The 20,247-nt window shown below is 37.8% G+C and overlaps 1 protein-coding gene across 3 annotated transcripts in view; it reads left to right on the top strand.

The window, feature by feature from the left end:
• Positions 1 to 1,905: 1,905 nt before the first annotated feature.
• scaf8 (SR-related CTD-associated factor 8) overlaps positions 1,906 to 20,247 on the top strand; it is a 91,223-nt gene continuing 72,881 nt past the window's right edge. For 2 of the 3 annotated variants that reach the window (XM_088909429.1, XM_088909427.1), the window contains exons 1-2: positions 1,906 to 2,073; positions 5,288 to 5,371. In XM_088909429.1, the coding sequence (XP_088765555.1) occupies positions 2,044 to 2,073; positions 5,288 to 5,371 (114 nt within the window). In that variant the 5' untranslated portion in view covers positions 1,906 to 2,043. The remainder of the gene's footprint in view (positions 2,074 to 5,287; positions 5,372 to 20,247) is intronic. The other variant, XM_088909431.1, reaches the window with a different exon arrangement.

Here is a 20,247-nt window from a genome sequence, read left to right as displayed (position 1 = left end):
TGCGTGTACTTATTCATAATTTGCCTATTGATATTAAGAATATACAGTAAAAACTGAAGGCCTGAGCACCGTAATCTTTTGAGAAAACACTATGTACTATTTGTTAGGAATGAATAGGGCTTCCAGTTTTCTGCACTTTTTTTTGATCAGGTCCCTCTACTCTATGACAATTGGCTTTGAAAATGAATGGGTCAGCTGTTCATTACAAATCAAGTTTCGTTGCTCTTGAGTTCATATCTTGATTGAACTGCTTGATGATGATTTTACGGAGGTAAATGACAACCCAAAGTGAACAGGCAATGGTGCTCATGAGTTGAACAGATTTGGGAGTGACTAATTTTTTTTCCCCCTAAATTGACTTTAAGCACCAGTGTCTTCAATTGTCATTGCTACTAGCTGTCAAATTACATCAGGATAAAGTTGTTAGAGAAACGTTGTTCTCTTCATAACCTTGACATTCACCAGGTTTGACATGCAGTAGGTGAAATCATCTCGTCACCTGTGATGAGATTGAAATCAATTGACTGTCGCTAAAGAGTTGACATGAAGCACATGGATTTTTGCTATCCAAAATCCATGTGTTTCATGAAAACATTCATAAATAATAGTACATTTCTTTTGATACTCCGTAAGTAAATCAGCAATGGTGCTCAATAGGATTAAAAGTGTTTAGGGGCTCGTAGATACCCGTGTATTCCATAGAAAAGATACCAACATCATCTACCAATACAGCAACAACTGCTGTACTATGTAGTTTTAACATTTTGACAGTGAACCTCAACTACAAGGTTATGTAGTAAGATTGTGTTGGGTGTCAACTGAAGTATCTGAGTTTGACATCTCAACTAAAGGATGACGTACTGTAGTTCATGTGGGGAGCTGCGTCAGCATGCATAGGCTGAAAAAGAACAAGTAATAGGTTTACTCCATGCTGAAAAGAGAAGAAAGAAAACACAACGTTTCGGACGTGGAGCCTTCTTCAGGTGTGAGGTGTGAGGCTCACACCCGAAGAAGGCTCCACGGCTGAAACGTTGTTTTCTTTCTTCTCTTTTCAGCATGGAATAAACCTATTACTTGTTCCTCAGCTAAAGGATACCATGCAAGACTGACCAGATTTAATTTTAATTAGCTTCTAATTAAAGTTACTAGGCTACAACATCGTAACCCTGCTGTAGATTTTTTTTGCTCAATAAAATAATGGATATCTTCTGTCAGGCAAAATGGGCGTTTTATCCAACAGCAAAGTCTCCTGTACCAGTAAATGAGGAAAATGCTGTAGTACTATGTACACATAACCTTTCTTATATTACAATGTGTCTTCTTACAGTTAGACGTGTTCTTAAACATAATATTATAAAAGAAAAACGTGTAACATACATAATAAAATGTTGTAAATCAAAGACGAAAAGGGGCAGAAATATTGATTGGAGTAATCTCTGCTTCTGTGATCTCGGAAGCGATACCGAGAAAAGAAAAAGACACAACGAATTCAAGAAAACACAACAGTCATTCCTTTGTTCATAGTACAAGCAAGATTTCACAAAAGTTAACAAAAGTCAAACTAAGTCAAGAGGCGGGTGACATCTACGCTCAAAAACATACTGTGTTTATGTGTGCTGACAGAGGAAGGCGTGTGAGGGCCTAAGATTAAAATCGCAAAGGAAAGCGATCATTAAAAACCTGAAGTTTAATTTTTTCACAGAATGGACCTCACAACACTCGTTTTAAAATTTTACACAGAGCAACATTTTTTTTTTTACCTCAAGAGGTGTGTGTGTGTGAGAGAGAGAGGTGGGGGTAGGAACTGAAGCAACGGCAGTACCCAAACACTGGTCGTCGCCGTCGGGCGGACGGATTGCAATGCCCGAACACGGACGCTTGGCTGCTCTCTCGGTGTTTGTGTTCAGGCGGAGCCGCCATATTGGCTGCCTCCCCTCCATCTCGCACACACACAGATCGACCCGGAGCATGCAGCGAGCGGGGCTGTGAAAGCGACACCGCTGCCCAGAAAGAAACGAGCTCGGCACCGCGAAATACAGCACCATGGAGGCAGTTAAGGCGTTTAACGGCGAGGTTTGTATATTCATCTTGCACCTGACCCCACCAAAACGTCGTGTAGTTTTTGTTTTATTTCATGCGTGAGGCACGTAGCTTGGCTTTTCTGCCGGAGGGAGCGGGGGCAGTGGGCGCTGGGCCTCATTCTTTTCTCTGCAGAGCTAACACTAAGAGAAACAGCACGCAAAGTCAACGCAGAAAGCGCGTATCGCCTACTTTCGCTCGTTTTAAGAACGAATTATAATATTAGGGTAGTTTTGTAGAGGAGGAAACAGGTCTTAAACGCGAAGTTGCCCGTGTTTTATAGAGGGCTGTAATAGCAGCGTCTTTATTGTCTCGCAGAACGGGTACCGCAAAAATGCCGGCTAGGCTTAGGCTGTGGTATGTTTGCAATGGTGTTAACCTGACTAACGATCTGATTAACAGCGAATTAGTTTAAATTGTTAATGGAATTGCGTAGCTAGTTTCAATAACAGGTTGTAGTTGAACGCGTAACGAGATTGAAACTGGCAATCCCCTGAACCCCGTGAAAGAACCCGTATTAGGAGTATTACCTTCAGGGAAGACGTAAACACCGTTCTCTATTTTAAACCAACTATCAGAGAAGTACAGTCGTTTTAAAATTTAAATTATGAGTGTTAATATATGTGTTTTTATCACTGGAAGTGCGTTGTAGCTTTAAGCAGCTAATGCACCAGGCGGATGGGCCCAGTGGAAAAAAACAGTCTCTACAGAATAGTCAGTAATGCGAGATAACATCATTATATAATGTTTATATAATGGTTTATTTTTCTATTATTCATTAATTGGAGCTGAAATGCTTCTTGTAATACACGATCGTGTACAAGGCTGATCAGAATATTTTAAAACATGGCTTTACGAAGTAAATATTTAAGTTGTAGGCCTGTGAGCGTTGGACAGATACCGTACCAGTCAAAAAAGCACGTCGTTTTTAAGCAGCCAGGTTTGTTTTGGAAATATTATCATATGTTTCCTACGCTAATATGTTTTATTTTTAATTTGGGTAGGAAGTTGCCATAAAACTGGCAATTGTCACGTATAACACACTCTGGTATTTATTTTTAAAGATCTTTAAAAAACAAAGGTTCAGTAAGGCAACTTGGCTTTTGAGACATGCCTTTTTTCTTCACATTGTAACCCCAATCTTAGTTAAAAACCATGGTAAGTTTGTGGTCCTAACTGTTAATTAAATTGTCCTTCCCTTTCATTGATAATAGTGACTTGCTTAGCTTTAATTTAAGCCATAAACCAGGATTCTACTGTATAAACTCCAGAGGTATTACAAAATGTTTGAGGGGACATCATGCCAGACGGAAACTGACTCTTTTTGCAATGGCAACAAAGTGTTCTTTCTGAAACTTTATTTCAGACAACTAGATGACAGCGATAATAATGCATAAAAGTTTAACAGTGGAAGGGGGCAGGTGACTTTGCTAGTAAAATGTATTATCGCCTGAGACCTGATATCTCATCATTAAAAGAAAATCAGTGCAGTAATCAGCATCCAGCACCCCGCTCTCTTCCCACTGTGATTTCAGATGTTAAGTTAAAAATATGCAAGTGTGTTTGCTACATTAGCAAGTTTTCCGAAACAAGCATTGAAACAAAAATCAGTAGACATTTATAAATACAGTAGTGTAAAACAGCACATCTGATGTATTACCAAGAATTTTATCTTGAAAAATCTCAAGTAGATTGTGAGAACCTTGACAATCTACAACCTCTACAGAGTTTTGAGCTTTTCATCTTTATTGCGCATATCTTAATTGTTGAATGGTTGTAATAATCATTAGATAATTCAGGAGGTTGGTATTAGTATTATAGCAGAGTTCTGTACTGAAGTGGATTGAAAGGACTGCCAGTTGAATATCCACAAGTGCACTTAAGCTTAGATAAATTCCATATCTTAAAAAAGATGCCCCCTTTTTAAACAATGATTTGGGATTTCAGTAAAATATTTACTCAGTTTGTAGAATGTGCAGTCTCTACACAAATCTTTTGCATTGCAGAATTTGAAGCGTTCAGTATTGTATGCTTTGTGATACCAGGCTGCATAAAGGTACTATATCACAAACAGAAAACTTTTATAATAAAATTAAGTTCTGTTTTGGTTGTTGTGGATCAAGCTGTTAGGATTTCACAACTGCTGTGATTTAGGAAAATAAAAAGTGAAAAACTACTACTGACTTACATATCCATATTCATGGGGGGCTATAAAATTTTTCTATTAATAAAATCAGAGTGTTGCATTTCTAAAAGTAAGGTACTTATATTCCAGTAGTTTGCAAAGTAGAGATTAATACCATAGGTAAAACTTTAATAATAATAAACTTCATTTTACATAGCGCCTTTAAAGGTGGCTTCTCAAAGCACTTTACAGAATGACAACAACAATAAATAAAAAATACACAAGATAAAACACATATCCAATACACAGGAGACCGTATAGTATAGTAGGAGCAGAGGGGTAAAGAATGGAACCAGTTAAGTAAAGGCTCTTCTAAAGAAGAAGGTTTTGAGTCTGGATTTGAAGGAGTTTAAAGAAGGTGACTCTCTGATATCCTTGGGGAGAGAGTTCCAGAGCTTGGGGGCAAAACAGGAGAAGGCCCTGTCACCCATAGAGTGTAGACGGGCTTGGGGGACAGTTAGGAGACCAGAATTAGAAGAGCGAAGCTTGCGAGGTGGGGAGTAGGGCGATAATAGTTCAGACAGGTCTTTGTTTAAACTCAAATCGCCCTTTTCAGTCGCATATTTGTTTGTCAAACACCTTAATCCCATAAATCCACAGCACCATGGAAGGAAAGTTCCAAATACAAGAGCAGTTCCACTGTAGAAGATGGATTAACAAACAGATAGGAAAAGAAAGGGTGAAAGTCATGTCCATGAAGGAGGCTCTACAACAATAAACAAAATAGTAGAAGACTGCCGTGTTTGTGGTCCTTTTTCATGTTTTGCCATACAGTTCTGTTTTTGCAAGTTGTGTTCTCGCCGTCAAAGCCTATCCATTAACTGCGACTTTTATAAGTTGTAGCAGGTGCTGAATGTTGGTCATGAAAAATTAATTACAATAGTGTACAGTTTTTGCGTCAATTTTAAGAAAGCTGGGCTGTAAGCTTTCAGCGTCCTTGGTTTTGGAAATGCACTTTATAAATAAAAGTTATTATTAAGCCTTTAGATTTGTTTTACAATTTGATTTTTTTTTCTTTTTCAGTTGTACACTTTGAATGAATACAAGCCACCTATCTCCAAAGCAAAAATGACCCAGATAACAAAGTCAGCTATTAAAGCTATAAAGGTAAGTATTTTATGCAGAGAAAGAAAAAAAAACAATAAGATTGCCTTTAAACTAAGTTTAATTTTGATGGAAGTTAAGTTACTTGTTATCTCAGTAAGATTTTAAGAGTAGTTGTAAATCACATGAGGACATTCAGGACATCTTGCCCATTTGGTAGGTGATAGTAGTAGTTGGTATGAGAGTACTTCCTCCTTTTCCTTGAATAAAGCCATGTTATTGGGCTGGTTTTAGCTTCTTCCACAGTCCCACAAACCTTTGGATAATGATAAAGAAGTACCCCCTCTTCCCAGTTTGAGTACATTTCAGCATAGTTTCCAGTTGTGTCTTACAATTTATTGTTTCACTGTTGATACTGAAGAAGGTCACTGGGCTGGCATTGTCAGTGCCTTTGGGTAATTTCAGTATTTGCCCATCAGGTCTTGTGATCTTTTCTGTTCAAGACTAAAACAGCTTAGTTTTTAGCCCTCCAGACTAGAACTACATTCCTGGCCACAAAGGAATCTGATGGCTTGACTACTTCCTGAGCAGCAACTTTTCTAAAACGTGGAGATCAAAACTCTTCACAGTATTCCAAATGAGGTCCTACTAGTACTCTATAATTTTGACACTCCCTGATATGATATGGCATTGTAACATTTTAACACTTGGTCTAGACATTTGGTTTGCATAACTCTCATTTCCATAGCTATTTACAGTTAATATGTTATCTTAAAGACAGTTTGAGCCTGAGAATAATGACAGGTATAGACCCATTAATAAAATATGATATAAAGTCAAGGTAGAAACATCTTGTGACGTTTTATATCGGGTTGCAGAATATTAGAAAATAAAGGAGGAATATAAGAGAGAGGAGTAAGGAAAAAGGAGCTTGCACTTGCATAGCAATTGAAGAATAGAAGGATAGATGTTTAAATCTGCATAAAACCTTTAACACTTCTTCATGGAGAGATTAAGCATGGAAAGTCCATATTTGTTATTTTAGGACCCCCAGTTATAAGTCAAATGTGACAAATCTTTTGAGTATAACTACAGTAAGCACCTGTCAAATTATACACTCTCATTTTGATCATGCAAAGTCATAAAATACACTCATTTGTTCCTGAAAATCTGTTCGGAAGGCAGGAGACTGTAAATTGAAAATAAAAATTCTATTATTTCTCATTGGGAAAATTCCACCCTGTTCCGAACCAAGGACAGATTCACTCAAAGCCACTCTAAATATATAATACCATACAGACCATTATATGAAGCTAAGTGAACAACGCAGTTCTACTCAGATAAGCCAACTATAGCTGTAAAATAATTGATATCATATTTACACTTTTCATTCTTTCGTGATCGATCACTATCCAAGCGATTGGCTAGAATGATATGCATACTGTTGTCAACTATTATGCTAAAGAAACTTTTTTCTTTTCGTTAGAGCCCGTAATAAACAGCAACTACAAAACAAACACAAAAAAACACTTTGAAAATGAGACCACAATCTTCTGCTGTGACCATGAACAAAGCATTGCTGCCTCTCGGCTTCCTTAACCACAATGCCCACCGCCCGCACCGAAACAGACAGCTGTTCCCTGGCGCTGAATTCTAATGTTCGCAGGAAGTTCTAGGCCAAAGTCCGTCACTTTTGAACTTCAAATTACGAATCGGAAATTACGAGATACAAATTTCTTGTGCTCGAATTAGCGGAAATTCATATATCGAACGTCCTTATACCAGGGTATGAGTGTACATGGAAGTTTCTTGAGGAACTATATTTAGTTTTTTTTAGCTTAAAACTGATCCCTGGACCTTTTGGCACAAGCATTAGATGAACTGTCACCAGAGGCAGAGAAATACATGTGCATTGTTGTCAGAATTGCAGTCATGAAACATCACTAGTCACTGGTAAAAGCTTGATAGACCAAGTGCTCAAATGTGGACCTTCCTTGTCAATTCTGACAACAATGCACATGTATTTCTCTGCCTCTGGTGACAGTTCATCTAATGCTTGTGCCAGAAGGTCCAGGGATCAGTTTTCTCAATGAATGAAATATATCTTCCAGAGAAAAGTAGTCTTAGATTTAGAATTTGGCAACATATATTTGCAAAAAGATTAAAATGGGAAAGATATTGTAGCTTCATGGCGCAGTCAGAAAAGTGCTTCAGTCAGAACTTGTATAAAGATTCATCTGTCATTTTGATTTTCTGTTTATTTTCTATTTTCCCCCCTCTTTTTTCTTTTATAATACATGTGAAAGAGGGGATAGAGTTAGTGTTAAATGTCCAAAATATAATAAAAAATTAAATGGAAATCGGGTATGAAACAAAAATCAAGCATGAAGTGTATCAAACTGCTCTTCAGATTTGATACTCTTCAGTGTTGATGTTATTGTATAATAACCATATGATTCGGAACATCTCCATGATGCCACAGTGACAATCTCAACATCTACTCCTCTCAGTCTGGCCTCCTGTGCCTTCCTGTAGTACAAGAAGAGGAGGTGTTGGTGCCTTGAAATGCATCATGCCTGTTACAGCATCCATGTAGGAACATTTTGGGCTGGAAACATTCACAAATTTAATCTCGGTCTCCGAGATGTATGTATTTAATGAGTACACAAGAGACAGAAATTGTTTATTTATTAATCTGCGTCAGCAACTGCACTTTACAGCATAGGTTTTGTTGCGGCTCATAGTTACACCCAAATGCGTTAATACGTTTTAAGACTTGTATTTATTTTAGAATATAAGACAAAAAGTGTAGTTTTTCAGTGGTTTTAACTACACACACTCACACACCCACACCAAGAGGCTTTAAAACACATCAAATGCAGTTCACAACTGGCTGTAACCTCCAGCCCTTTCTGGCAGATGTAGCAGAGTTGGAGATTAACAATACAAGGCCTTGCAGGATTATTCAGACCCTCCTGATGGCGTCCTGTTTACAGATTACAAAATTATGTATACAATTTTTAAAAAGTCAAGTTTTAAATAAAATATTAAAAGTTCAAACGGGAGACTTGTAAGGGCCAGATAACTCATAGCAAATATCGACAAAAAATTAAGAGAAAACGATAAAACATGTTAATTGCATAAATAATCAGAGATGTGGACGCAGTATTTTGTGAAATCTCTCTTGGGTTCCTTTGGGATCACGTAGGAACAGCACTTCTCATGGCATCTTTCCACAGTTTCTCATCAGGATTCGAGTCAGGACTTTGGGCGTATTAAGGACGTTCACTTTCTTATTCTTAAGCTACTAAAGTGTAGCTGTGGTTCATTGTCCTGCTGAAAGTTTAATTGTTTTCCCAGTTTTAGAGAAAAAGGTTTTCGTCTTTGAAACCTTTGTCAGTTGTCATTTGGACTTTGCTCCATGTATGTTCCCATCAGTCTTGGCAATCTTCCCAGTCCCTGCTGATGAGAAACAGAACTGTGATATAATGATGCCGCCACTGTGCTTGATAGTAGGGAGGGTGTTGACTGAGTGATGCACTATACAAGCTTTTTGTCAGAGGTAGTGCTTTGCCTTTAGACCATAACTTCCGATTTTGTCTTTTCTGACCACGAAACATTATTCCCATGTTTGAGTTATCACTTAGGAGCTTTGTTGTAATCTTGAGAGATGTTTTTTTTCTGGTTCCATCCAACCCCCCTTTGTGGGGAGATGAGGGATATCGTTGACTCATGAATGTTTTCTCCCATCTCAGCCACTCAATTCTGTGACTTTCAAAGTTGCTGTTGGCCTCACTCTTGCATTCAGTGCAGTGCAGTATACGTGATTGAAAAAATAATCAGCATGGGCACCTGTCTCTCCTTAGTATTTACAGTGTGTTTCACTTGCTCTGTTATACTTCCAAGTTGGCAGCACTCATGTACTGTCGGATATTCATGTTCATCAGATCAGGTGCTTCCAGTAGTCAGTCAAGTGCCTTTGGAAATCATTTTTTGTCATTTCAGTTATATCTTTCTTTCACTTTCTAGCACGTGCATCGATGGGTGCTTAACATTTCTTATTACACGTTTGCGGAGTTAGGTCAGCCATGTTTGCTTGCTGTATTGACTGTGACAGGCTTCTGTCGTGGAGCTGTCTGTGGCACCCTGAGGCCTCCTTCCTCAGTGAAGGTTGGCTTGCTCTAATGCTTTCCCAGCTGGCCAGTTTCTGTTAGCTGCGTTCTCCGCACGTGCCACATCTCGTATAGCTCAGCAGAGTCGAGGGTCTGCGTTTTCCAGGGTTGTGCTGCCTTTTCAGAATTAAAAGTTTTGGAGTACCTTTATAGCAGATTAAACCCAATATGTCCACAGGGAGAATGATGATTTGAAGGTAGCTAAGCAAGTATTTTGATTTAATTTTTCTCTACAGTTCACACAACATTTTTGTAGGTCAGTATTATTGTGCTGGAGCCCAGCTGAGTGTGGTAGCCATGTTTGGGAAAACTGCACCAATTCCTTAACTTGCCGTTACAATATTGCAAAAAATGTGGTTACTCTGAGGACAGTCTCAGAGTAACCACATTTTTTCCATATACTGGGAAACTTGAGTCTTAGGGCAGACTTAGTTTATTAGAGAACTGGATATGAACTCGTATGTTTTATGAGAACAAAACAGTGTTCTTAGCAATGAATACTCAGTGAAGGGAATCAACTAACACTTTGTCAGTATCTCTGTTTTTGTCTAAAAACTTAGGTTTTCTTTATTGGATTCTGTAATTTATCATGGGTCAAGAAGTAACGATGTTGTGGTATTTCAGAATTCAGCAGGTGTCCATAATTTTTGCATTTGGATGTTTTTGTAGCCTTCAGTCAGCAAAGGCAATGCAATCTGGCAAGTATAAGAGAGCAGAAGGCTTCCAGCATGGCTCTACAACAAATGATTTATGTCAGAATCAAAAATTAACATTGTTATATCATTGCTGATAAATCTAAAAGAACATATACAGAAGCAGACATTCATTCCACGACATCTGTTGCATTGCAGGTTTGTTGCTTTGAGTTTTCTGCTTGCTTTGTTATTGCATCTTGAGAGCACCATTTGAATTACTTGAGTCGTTAAAACTGGTTGCCAAAGTAAAAGTGATTACCTGTGAATAATTCCTCTTTCCCTTCCCTCAGCAGCTCTCCAAGCACTCCCAAAGCAGTGAAAGTGAAGCAGGAGGAGGGGCGTGAGAGAGTATCAGGGAGATAAGGGAGTCCTAACCAGCTTAGGTAGGAGATGGGCTGTTTCAAAGGAAGATGAAGAAGAAAAAGAGCTCGATCACTTATATGTTGGCTCTTTATTATTCTCTTGAGAGCTTTCATCTCAATCGTTTTCATAAGAGTAAATATTTCCTGTGGGAACTAGTACTGAATGGAGTCTGGCTGAGATGATCTGAGCAATTGAACCTATCCACAGGGTGTATGTCCATCTTATTGGAGCTAAAAATAATGGCAGAGCAGGAGGGCGTTTGTGCTTGTTTTTTAAGGACTTGCATTTGTGCTTTTTTGAAAAGATGATAATAATTCAATTAATTTCTGATTGTAAAAAACAAAAACAGCTCTTTGGGACATATTCCTTGTTTATATTATTCTCTTATTGCTTATCTATAGACATCTTGATGTCTGAGATCATAGAATGTGAAGTGCTTAATTCACATTTACTCCCATAGTTACTATTGCTACTTGCCAGAGAAGTATAATCAGATTATTGAGTGCCCTGATGTGTTTGCAGTATTTTATCGGATTTTAAACCTTAAGTAGATGAAGTGACTGCTTCTCTCTTGTGCTGTGTGACCTTGAGACTTTGGTTTTTTGGTTGTACCTTGGTTAATTCCAATTTTGAAAAATCAGTGAAGAGCTTTCCTTCTCTTTGGCTGCTTTCTTGGTTGCTAAGAAACCATGCTCCCAGCGAAAGTTTGAAGGCCATTTGGTGCTGATTGTAGGATTTTCCTTCAGACTTTTATATATCTAAGGCTGTCTGTTTATCTTTAAACATTAAAGTTGAGATTGTGGTGTAGGAACCCAAGTTTATATGAAGGGATTCTGCAAGAGTACTCTGAAAATAGTGGCACAGACGGCAGTACATACAGAAGTATGCTGTTGATTATGCAGAGAAATGTGCATTCCTTCTTAAGAAACATTCAGCATAAAAGTACTGACTGGTATTCAAAACCATTTAAAGCATTGTTTAGATGGATTATGTTGAAGGGAATAGGTGTATTTAAAATTGAGTATGTAATTATTCTGTTCCCCCTGTAGGTTTTTTATGATTTCATTTATAGAAGGAAAATTCAGCTGAGTACAAAAAATAATGTTGGTAATTATCAGTATTTTTGTACAAACTTGTTGAATTATGCATCAAAGATTTGTCCATATGGCAGTCATAGCTGCTGGGTAACAACTCAACAGTTCATTCAGAAATCCTCACTGAGGTCTGCATCTGCCTACATTTGGGACCTTTCCTTTTTGTGTTCTAGCATATTGTAAGAACGTTTTGAAGACGGGGAGAGGAAATGAAATCGTTTCTTCATACATAATACTATAGTGCTGCTTGTATCTGTCTCTGCCGAAGTGATTTTGTTTTTATTGTTTTTAAGTAGTTTAACGATTCTCAGGTGAAGGATAAAGTATAACGGGTATCAGACACACAGTAAATGTGTGATGTTGATTTCTGCAATTGGAGAGGGCTGGCTGCTCCTGTATTAGTATTGTTTTTCAGAGAGGTTGTTCAGATGCAAAAGTGGGGAAAACAATAAACAGGCATTATTAATCAGAAGTTAGGGTTTATTCAATGCTGAAAAGAGAAGAAATAAAAATGTTTTGGCTGTGGAGCCTTCTTTGGCTTCTTCCACAGCCAAAAAAGGTTTACAGCCAAAACGTTGCTTTATTTTTCTTCTCATTTCAGCAGGGAATAAAACTTATTCCTTTGCAGCCTCCGCATGCTGACGCAGCTACCTAGTTGAATTATTAATCACATTTTCAGTTCACCTTCCTTATCAGACATTAATTTCTTTCTATAAACAACACACAAACATGTGTCTGATCCTGCCCATAGTCATCATTGTTAAGGAGCATGTGGGATGACTCAATCATCTTTCAGGAATTTGACTCAGGTAATTCAATTATAAATGATCACCTTAATTTAGACCTAAAATAATTGATTCAGGGTGGTATACCATGAGATACAGTTGACTTTAATGGATTTTAAAGGTCTTTGTGAAATAACGTATTCAACAGAAATATTTTTCTGTCATTCTAAAAGGAAACTTAAAGGATGAAAAAAAGGCAATTAAGGTTAAAAATTGTGGCCTAAAAGTGTAGGTACTTGCAAAATAATATTCATTAAAAAATTCATTGATTCTTTTCAACTATCAGCTAGCATAATGTCTTTATTAAACCTGTCAAAGAAATTTAAATATGAAACACAAAACTGGATGATCTCTTGGAACAGCAGTATTTTATGAAGAAATTTGCTTCAGAAAGCTCATCTTGCATTAGAATATAAATTAAAATCACAGCTCACCATTACTTGGAAATGTATTGGGGCCATTGGCCCCTATTCTAGGATGAGCATCCTGTATAGTAAAATTAACATGAAGTTGGGTTTATCGTTCTTAGTTGGTATAGACTGGTGAAGATAATCGGCGTCTTTGGAAGTGTGGAAACTGTCTTGGCTGAGAACCTCCTAGGATCAGATGCCAGTTTAGACTTCTGTCACGTTAATTAATTCCAGGGAGGTTTGGTGTACAGCAGTGAGGCATTTCAGAACTGAAAGTTTTTGAAAGAAGAGTTACAGAATTATCTTTGAGCCCCTTTCACCAGAAAGCAACAGCTGTGGGAAGAAGTTACTGTGCTACTTCTTTACAGCTGGGAAAATTCTAAACTTATATTCTAACATGTTGCACCTTATATAGGTATAGTTACAAAGTATATTTATGAAATTTCATAAACTATATATGTAAGTTGAGGTATTTTGAAGTGCAATTGTTAAAATTATTAGTTTAAATCACATCTTAGTTTGGGGACTTTTAGAAACAATAAACCTTGCACAATAGAATAGAATGTATGGGAGTCTTACATTGGAGGCCATGAAACAAATACATCATGCTTTACAGATAATTATTGCAGCAGATGTGTAAGTATTCTGCTTCTTTAAATTCTTACGTAGCTTCAGTTCTTGTTTGTAAAACACAGGCTAAAAATGCTGCAGCAAAGCAATTCCGCTGTTGGAAACTGCAGCTAGTCACTGTAACCCTATTACTGCGTGTTCTCTCAGTCACAGAACTAACTGGACATACGTCTTCAGCCCACTTCTAGCACTCAATATAGAGTGTGTTTATCCACCCATCCATTATTTAATCACTGTATCCCATACAGGAGTGTGGGGGAGCCAGAGCCTACCCTGGCAAGCAGAGGGTGCAAGGCAGAATACACACTGTCCGTCACAGTCCATCACAGGGCACACAGGCACAAACACACAAACTCGCACGAGGGTCTGTTTTTCCCAAAACCAGTTAACCTGCCTGTAGGTCTTTGGACTGCGGAAGGAAACCCTTGTGAACACAGGGCGAACATACAGACTCCACACAGATAGTACTCCAGTTCTGGAACCCAAGGCCCCAGCACCGCGGGGCAGCAGTGCTACCCAAAATCACAAATATAAAATGTGATTTAAGCTTAATTCAGTGGTAAGAGAAAACATCTCTTCCTTAACTGTAATAGCAAAATAAAAAGGTTCTTCATTACGACTTGGGGTACAGGAAAGCTCTTGGATCATGTGGTCATGTGTGCTGGAGAGATTGTGACATCTCAGAATGAATCAGTGTAGAAAGATGCACAATGGCTGTAACAGGAGGCTGCAAAGGAACAAGTCAAGGTTTATTCCAGGCTGAAAAGAGAAGAAAAGAAACGCAACGTTTCGGCTGTGGAGCCTTCTTCAGGTGTTGAATAGGAATAAAAAATAAATCTAAAAATGTTCTAAAAACAATTGTCGTATAAACTATAAAACCATATAAGACACCTAATTCCATTGTAGTTCCATTCCAGTAAACCTTTGACAGATACTATTGGATTTACTATACTATTGGATTGACAGTTACTATGAGGGGTTTAATACATAAAACCTAAACCCTGTTCCGCATTGCAGCAAAAGACTGCTACAAGTAAATCCCCTCTGCTCTACAGTCAAAAGCGAGGCCCTGTGTTAATTGCAGAGGTCAAAATCAGTGTGAGAGGATAGCAGATTGGCAGTATAATGAATACTACATTAGTGGCATCTTTTCTGGAGAAAATAAAAAAAACATAGCAGCCAGGAGCTGTTTTTTTGTCAGTGCAGTGATGTGTATTTTTCTGAGGCATTTTGCACGCAGTCAGGCAACAGTTAGAAGAGGCCTAACCACCTGAAATTGAAGACCCGTCAAATCAGAATTTATTTAACTTTTAAATACACTATGTAACACACCACATCCACGTAAACCAATGCTCAAAAGTAACTACTAATAAAAACCTAGAAAAATCGTTTGAAAGACACTGACCAAGTCAGTTCCAGGGGCCTTTCAGAGTTTAGATGCCTGAATCAATTCTCCATGTAATTGTTTCCGTTCAGGCTAAATAAATTCAGTTATTAGTAGCCCTTTTTGAGAAGTTTTGAAAATTGTAATAAGACATACAAAAAAACACCCGGACAAAAAGTTCATACTTGCTCATGCATTTTTACAGCTTTCTTTGTTGAGATGAGAATAAAGTGAAACTCTGTGGCAGAACTAACCGCAGAATGACTGGATGTGTAAAACAAGCAGGGATAAATACAAAGCTCAGTCTTTTCAAAACATGCAAGAAAGGGACCCCACATCCTGTGGAATCGCTCCATAGTGTTTGTCCTATAGAAACAAATAATCTCCTCGTTGAACCAGCTCTTGAAACAGGGCACAGTGACACATTTCTAGTCTGTAAGATTCATTTTTTGTCCACAACCGTTCTGATCATCAGTGCTGATTGTTCTGCATTTGTTAGTCTGAATTTTGATTCTGAACGGTGTTAATTCAGGATCTGGGGGGTATATTCTTCCCAAACACTTTTGTTTATCTCAACAAGAAAACTGTAAAAATGCAGGATCACTGGAATATTTCTACTCATTTCTGAATTTATGTATCTTGGGACACAGTCATGTATGTCTTGGTGTCTAACATTAATAGAGCACCTGTGGATGTTGCTTAAATCCTTTTCCCAAACCTCATTAGAAATTTCACTATTGAGCTCCTTTACCGAGCATCTTTCAGGTGATTAATAAAACGCCTCCATGTGTTTATAAAAAAGTTCACAATCTATTAAATTAAATGTCTGGAGTCGGGATGTTGTTGCACAAGATTGTAGAATAGATTGGCTCTGGAGAGATTTGCAAACTGAGGCACATTTAACAAAGTATTCGACCTGTAAATAACAAAGAAGTATTTTGTGAGAGGCCAAATTGATCATTTTGTCAAGGTTGGTTGAACCAAATTTGAGCATGTTTTAGGGAATTCGCATACATTTTTAACATGATTTAATTTTCCCAGGGTGTTCCTTAATGTAACACTTGTGCCTGCCTACCATGTGCTTGAGCTCAAGGAGAAGGTCACTCACTAGCTAGGTTCTTCCGGTGATCCTAGTCTTTTACATGGCTAATCTGAAAGTTGCACTTAACTTTTAGCTTGGTTTCATCCCACTCTGCTCTTCTACCTTCCAAGACCTGTGGGCCAGAGCAAATCGCAAATTGGCTCGTTAAATTTGCAGATGTCACAATCCTACGGTATTGTCTTAGGGTTCTTAGGAATTGTTAAACTCAGATATGTGACGTTATCTTGTACAACTCTGAATGGTAGCTTCTCAGAAATGGTGAAATCTGTTTATACTGAAGGCTATAATTTACCCCCAATTATTAGTGTACCCTGAGAATGCTGTGAACACTCAGATCAGTTCCAGCAGATAAGATAGGAAAGTTATAAACTGGAAACCTCAAACTGAAGCTAAACAGTGAGCCTGGGTGGTAACTGGATGGAAAACCTCTTGGAAAAGCTAAGGTTGGTCATTCAAAATTTCCCAGTGGTTATTAAAAATCATGGGGCGTTATTTGAAAAGAGTAGGGGGGTGTGGTCAGCGTACTGGCGTACTTTGGCAATCGTTGCATCATCCAGGCGGGGTCTGCACATTGGTACTGGAGGAGGGGAGTTCTAAAAAAATTACTTTCGGAGGGAAAAAACTTTGAATTGTGCTGGATTTTTTTCTGTGATTTATTCCCAGAGATTGTGTTCCTCTGTATTAAGTGACGTTTGTCCTTCTGTGTTGTGTAACACCTCCTAAGTGAGATTAAAATAATTTGTCATTATTATTAACAAAGTGAACAAAGAAGTATTCCTATATATTTAATTAACCAGTATTTACATCCCTATTCTGTTTTAAGGGTCTTTTTAAGTAGTTACATTTTTATTTTCAAGTTAAAGGGATATTTTAATAGGGAAATGTTTCAGCAGTAGTAGTACAAGGATCTCTGTCTGGAGCTTTGTGAACTGGCTTCCATATCAATTTTCTGAAGTCTTAACTGGACACAAATTTAAATTTAATTTAAACAGACCCATTGAAAGCATTTGATTTCTCTTAGTCTATGCCAAAAAACTTGAAGAAATGTGTTGTGTGACATTATATAGATATTTTGGGGGAGGTTAGAAACTTTTAAAATGATCACGCATACTTTTACTATATACAAGTAAAAAAAAAAAAGTGGTCTTTAGCATAAAAAAGAGATGTGGTGATTTATATTATCCAGTTCTTAATACTTTAATCTGATTTCACTTGTGTTGCCTTTACTGCAAGCAAAAAAGTTATTTATTTTTAATCTAGTCTGTTAACCTGTTCCATTATGTTGCTTTTCTTTGGAGAATTTATCGAGTATGAATATGATAAATTCCATTAAAACTATATGCATTGTTCTCCATTGCAGTATTATATCATGTTAATTCAATTCCCAAGCTCAAATGCTGGTTGCTGTTCTGCTTCACATTTACTTTGCCAGGTAGTCTGGGCTAGGTTGTGAATGAGTGAACATCCATCCATTTTCTAACTGCTTTATCCAGTACAGGGTTGCTGGACCCTATTTCATCAGGCAACCAGTGCAAGGCAGGGTACACCCTGGATGGGACACCAGTCCATCACGGGACACACACACTCACACCAGAGCCAGGTCTCCCAGAAGCCAGTTAATCTACCAGTACATCTTTGGACTGTGGGAGGAAACCCATGTGAAGATGGGGCAACATACAAATTCCACACGGCACCACAGGAATTTAGTATGTAATCCAGCTGAGCCTTTTCATTTCTCAGGCTAAGGCTAGCAGAACTCCTGTTTTAAAATGAGATATTTAAAATGTATTTTTCTCTACACTGCCAGTGATTTCAGAAGTACTGTGCAAACTGAGCTCTCCTCAGTATCTGCTCAGTTTAATAAAGTATTGTACCTTGATTGATCTGTAAACAACCCGGTGCTGTGGATACAGATGAGTAAAAAAACAGATAATAGTGAGAACTATATATTGGTACCAAAATTAGTATTCACCAGTTCAAATTAAAATGTCAGCCTACCAACTAAATGTGAATTATAATCCCACTGCCTAGCAAGAATATGCCTCTGACAGTGGTGCAGTCAAGGGTTGATCATTTTCCATTGTTAGCTGGATCAGTGTTTTGATTGACCCTGGACCCATTGTACTGGTACAGTTTCTTGAATTCCAGATACAATATATCATTTAGAAGAGTTACAAAATTTTAATAACACTTTCAGACCCTTGTGTAATAGCTAAGCTATATTAAAGGTCTAATAAAAAGTTACAGTTTTTAGTTAGTGTCCGTAAAGCAAAAGCAAAATTGGAGAAAAAGGGGCAGACTGTGTAATAGTTGGTGTTTATGATTTTCTTTCCCATCTTGGATGAGGTAGTATGCCTCCTTTGTGACAGTGCAGGGTGAATGTCCACCCTTTCAAATTTATGAAGTCTTTGCATCTATTTGTGCAAAATGACTGGAAAAAAAAGTGAAGGTTTAAAAATCACAGTTAAGCGATCTTTCCGCAGATGGACGGGGCATGTTCTGCAGTAATACAATATCAAGCACAAAAGGGATTTACTCCATTTACTCCAGCACCACTCCTGTGATAAACATCCTCACACAAAGATTCTTTTCCACAACACAGGGGCACAGACTTTCCCAGCAGTCAGTTTATATTCTCTTGCAGTTAGTAAGAGATCTGTAAAAAAAAGACCCAGGTCTTTGTAGATTCCCCTGGAGCCATGGCAAATAAAGCACTCCAGTCTTTGCTCTGAACTAACTGTGCCTAGACTGTGACTGCAGTGGAAAAAGCACAGTGCACTTAAAATGTATTCTACACATATAGATCCTCTAAAGAGTGTCAAATATTTGTAAAGTCAACCAGTACGTGTACGTTTAAGGTATTGTTCCACAACAGATGTCTTTAATTTGCAAAGATTTGCTTTTCCATGCCAGTGTGCATTTAAAAAATGGGATCCCTTCCTTTGTGATTCTGTATTAAGATCCTAATATGATTTTTCTTTTTCCATCTAAGATTTAGTCTTAGATTAGGTCATCAGTGTAGTTATTATTCTCACTTTAGTTCAGTGATTTCAACAAATGCATCAGAGTAACTGATAGTCGACATAAAAAATAGAAGCATAACTTTACACAATGCATCAGTAGATTTCTGTTTATGTGAATGTTAGTGCCAGTTGGAAACACTGTTAACCTATGTGTTGTTAGCAGAAATTGACGTATTAAAATGTCATAAATTAATATACTGAAGTGATGGAGATAATCAGTGACGTGCTGTTAAACACTTTACATAGTCTAATAAGTGTAGGTGGGACAGCATTGTTCATCCTGGCTGCACAGCTAGAGTGATGTCGGCACTGTGAAAGACATCCAGCGTCTCTTATATTTTCCTCCAGAAATTGGTGCGTTCCTTGTTGTGTAGAAATGCTAAAAGATATAATTAAAGTCTCAGGACTTGGCCTTAATTTCCCTGTCCGATACTGGGATTTGCAATGCAGCTGAGTTATTTTTAAATGTCCATCTGAAGCTGGAGTAGTTTGGTTTACTTCTGTATCCCCCAATTACTGCTGTGTCCAGGCATTAAATTCTGGGCATCCAAACTCTCATGTATCCAGGGTTTCATGTGAGGATATAGAATACACATCAACTGATCACTCCAAATCATCTCTGTGTGTTGTCTCCATTTAGAACATCAGTCTTTTAAAAAATGAAAGATTTAGAAAAATAAGCTGCAACCTACTTTCTCTTTACTACAATGTGATGTTACACAGACATGCTTTATGTCTGTTTCAACCTTGAAAAATGCCAAAAGGTAGGCAGAGACTTGTATGACATCAAACGGAAACATCAGTTGATCATAGCACAGAGAGCTGTAAATGTGACTTTGAAGTCGTGCCAAAAATGCCATTGGCGGAAAACAACTATATAGCTGAGTTTTGATTTATTGCTAATGGAGTTTGCAGGGACTTTTCTTTTGTATGTTTACGTAGTTACTGGAAAGCATTTCAGGTTATGCAAAACAGTGTTCTTTGTTTTCAGTGTTTTGTTCAGTAAGAGATATCCCTTTAAATCTGCCTTTGAAAGGTTCTGTTGCCATATTGAAAATACTAAATATCCGCTAATACCTACATAAGGCAAGGTGCTCTTCATATCTTTGACACACAGTACTGCCTCATCAGCTCCTTAAACACAAATGACAGATGATGCTGCTCATTGATCCCAAAGCACCTTACGTCTTGCACTTTGCCAGTTGATGTATACAGAAGACAGGACAGCAAACGAGGGGGTACAATTCTGCCAGTCCTGCTCATTTTTAATTTGGTAGCTAA

Source organism: Atractosteus spatula, chromosome 2 (assembly GCF_055471065.1).
Source record: "Atractosteus spatula isolate fAtrSpa1 chromosome 2, fAtrSpa1.hap1, whole genome shotgun sequence".
NCBI lineage: Eukaryota > Metazoa > Chordata > Actinopteri > Semionotiformes > Lepisosteidae > Atractosteus > Atractosteus spatula.
Note: the sequence above shows the minus strand (reverse complement) of the source record. Positions and strands in the feature narration are given on the sequence as shown.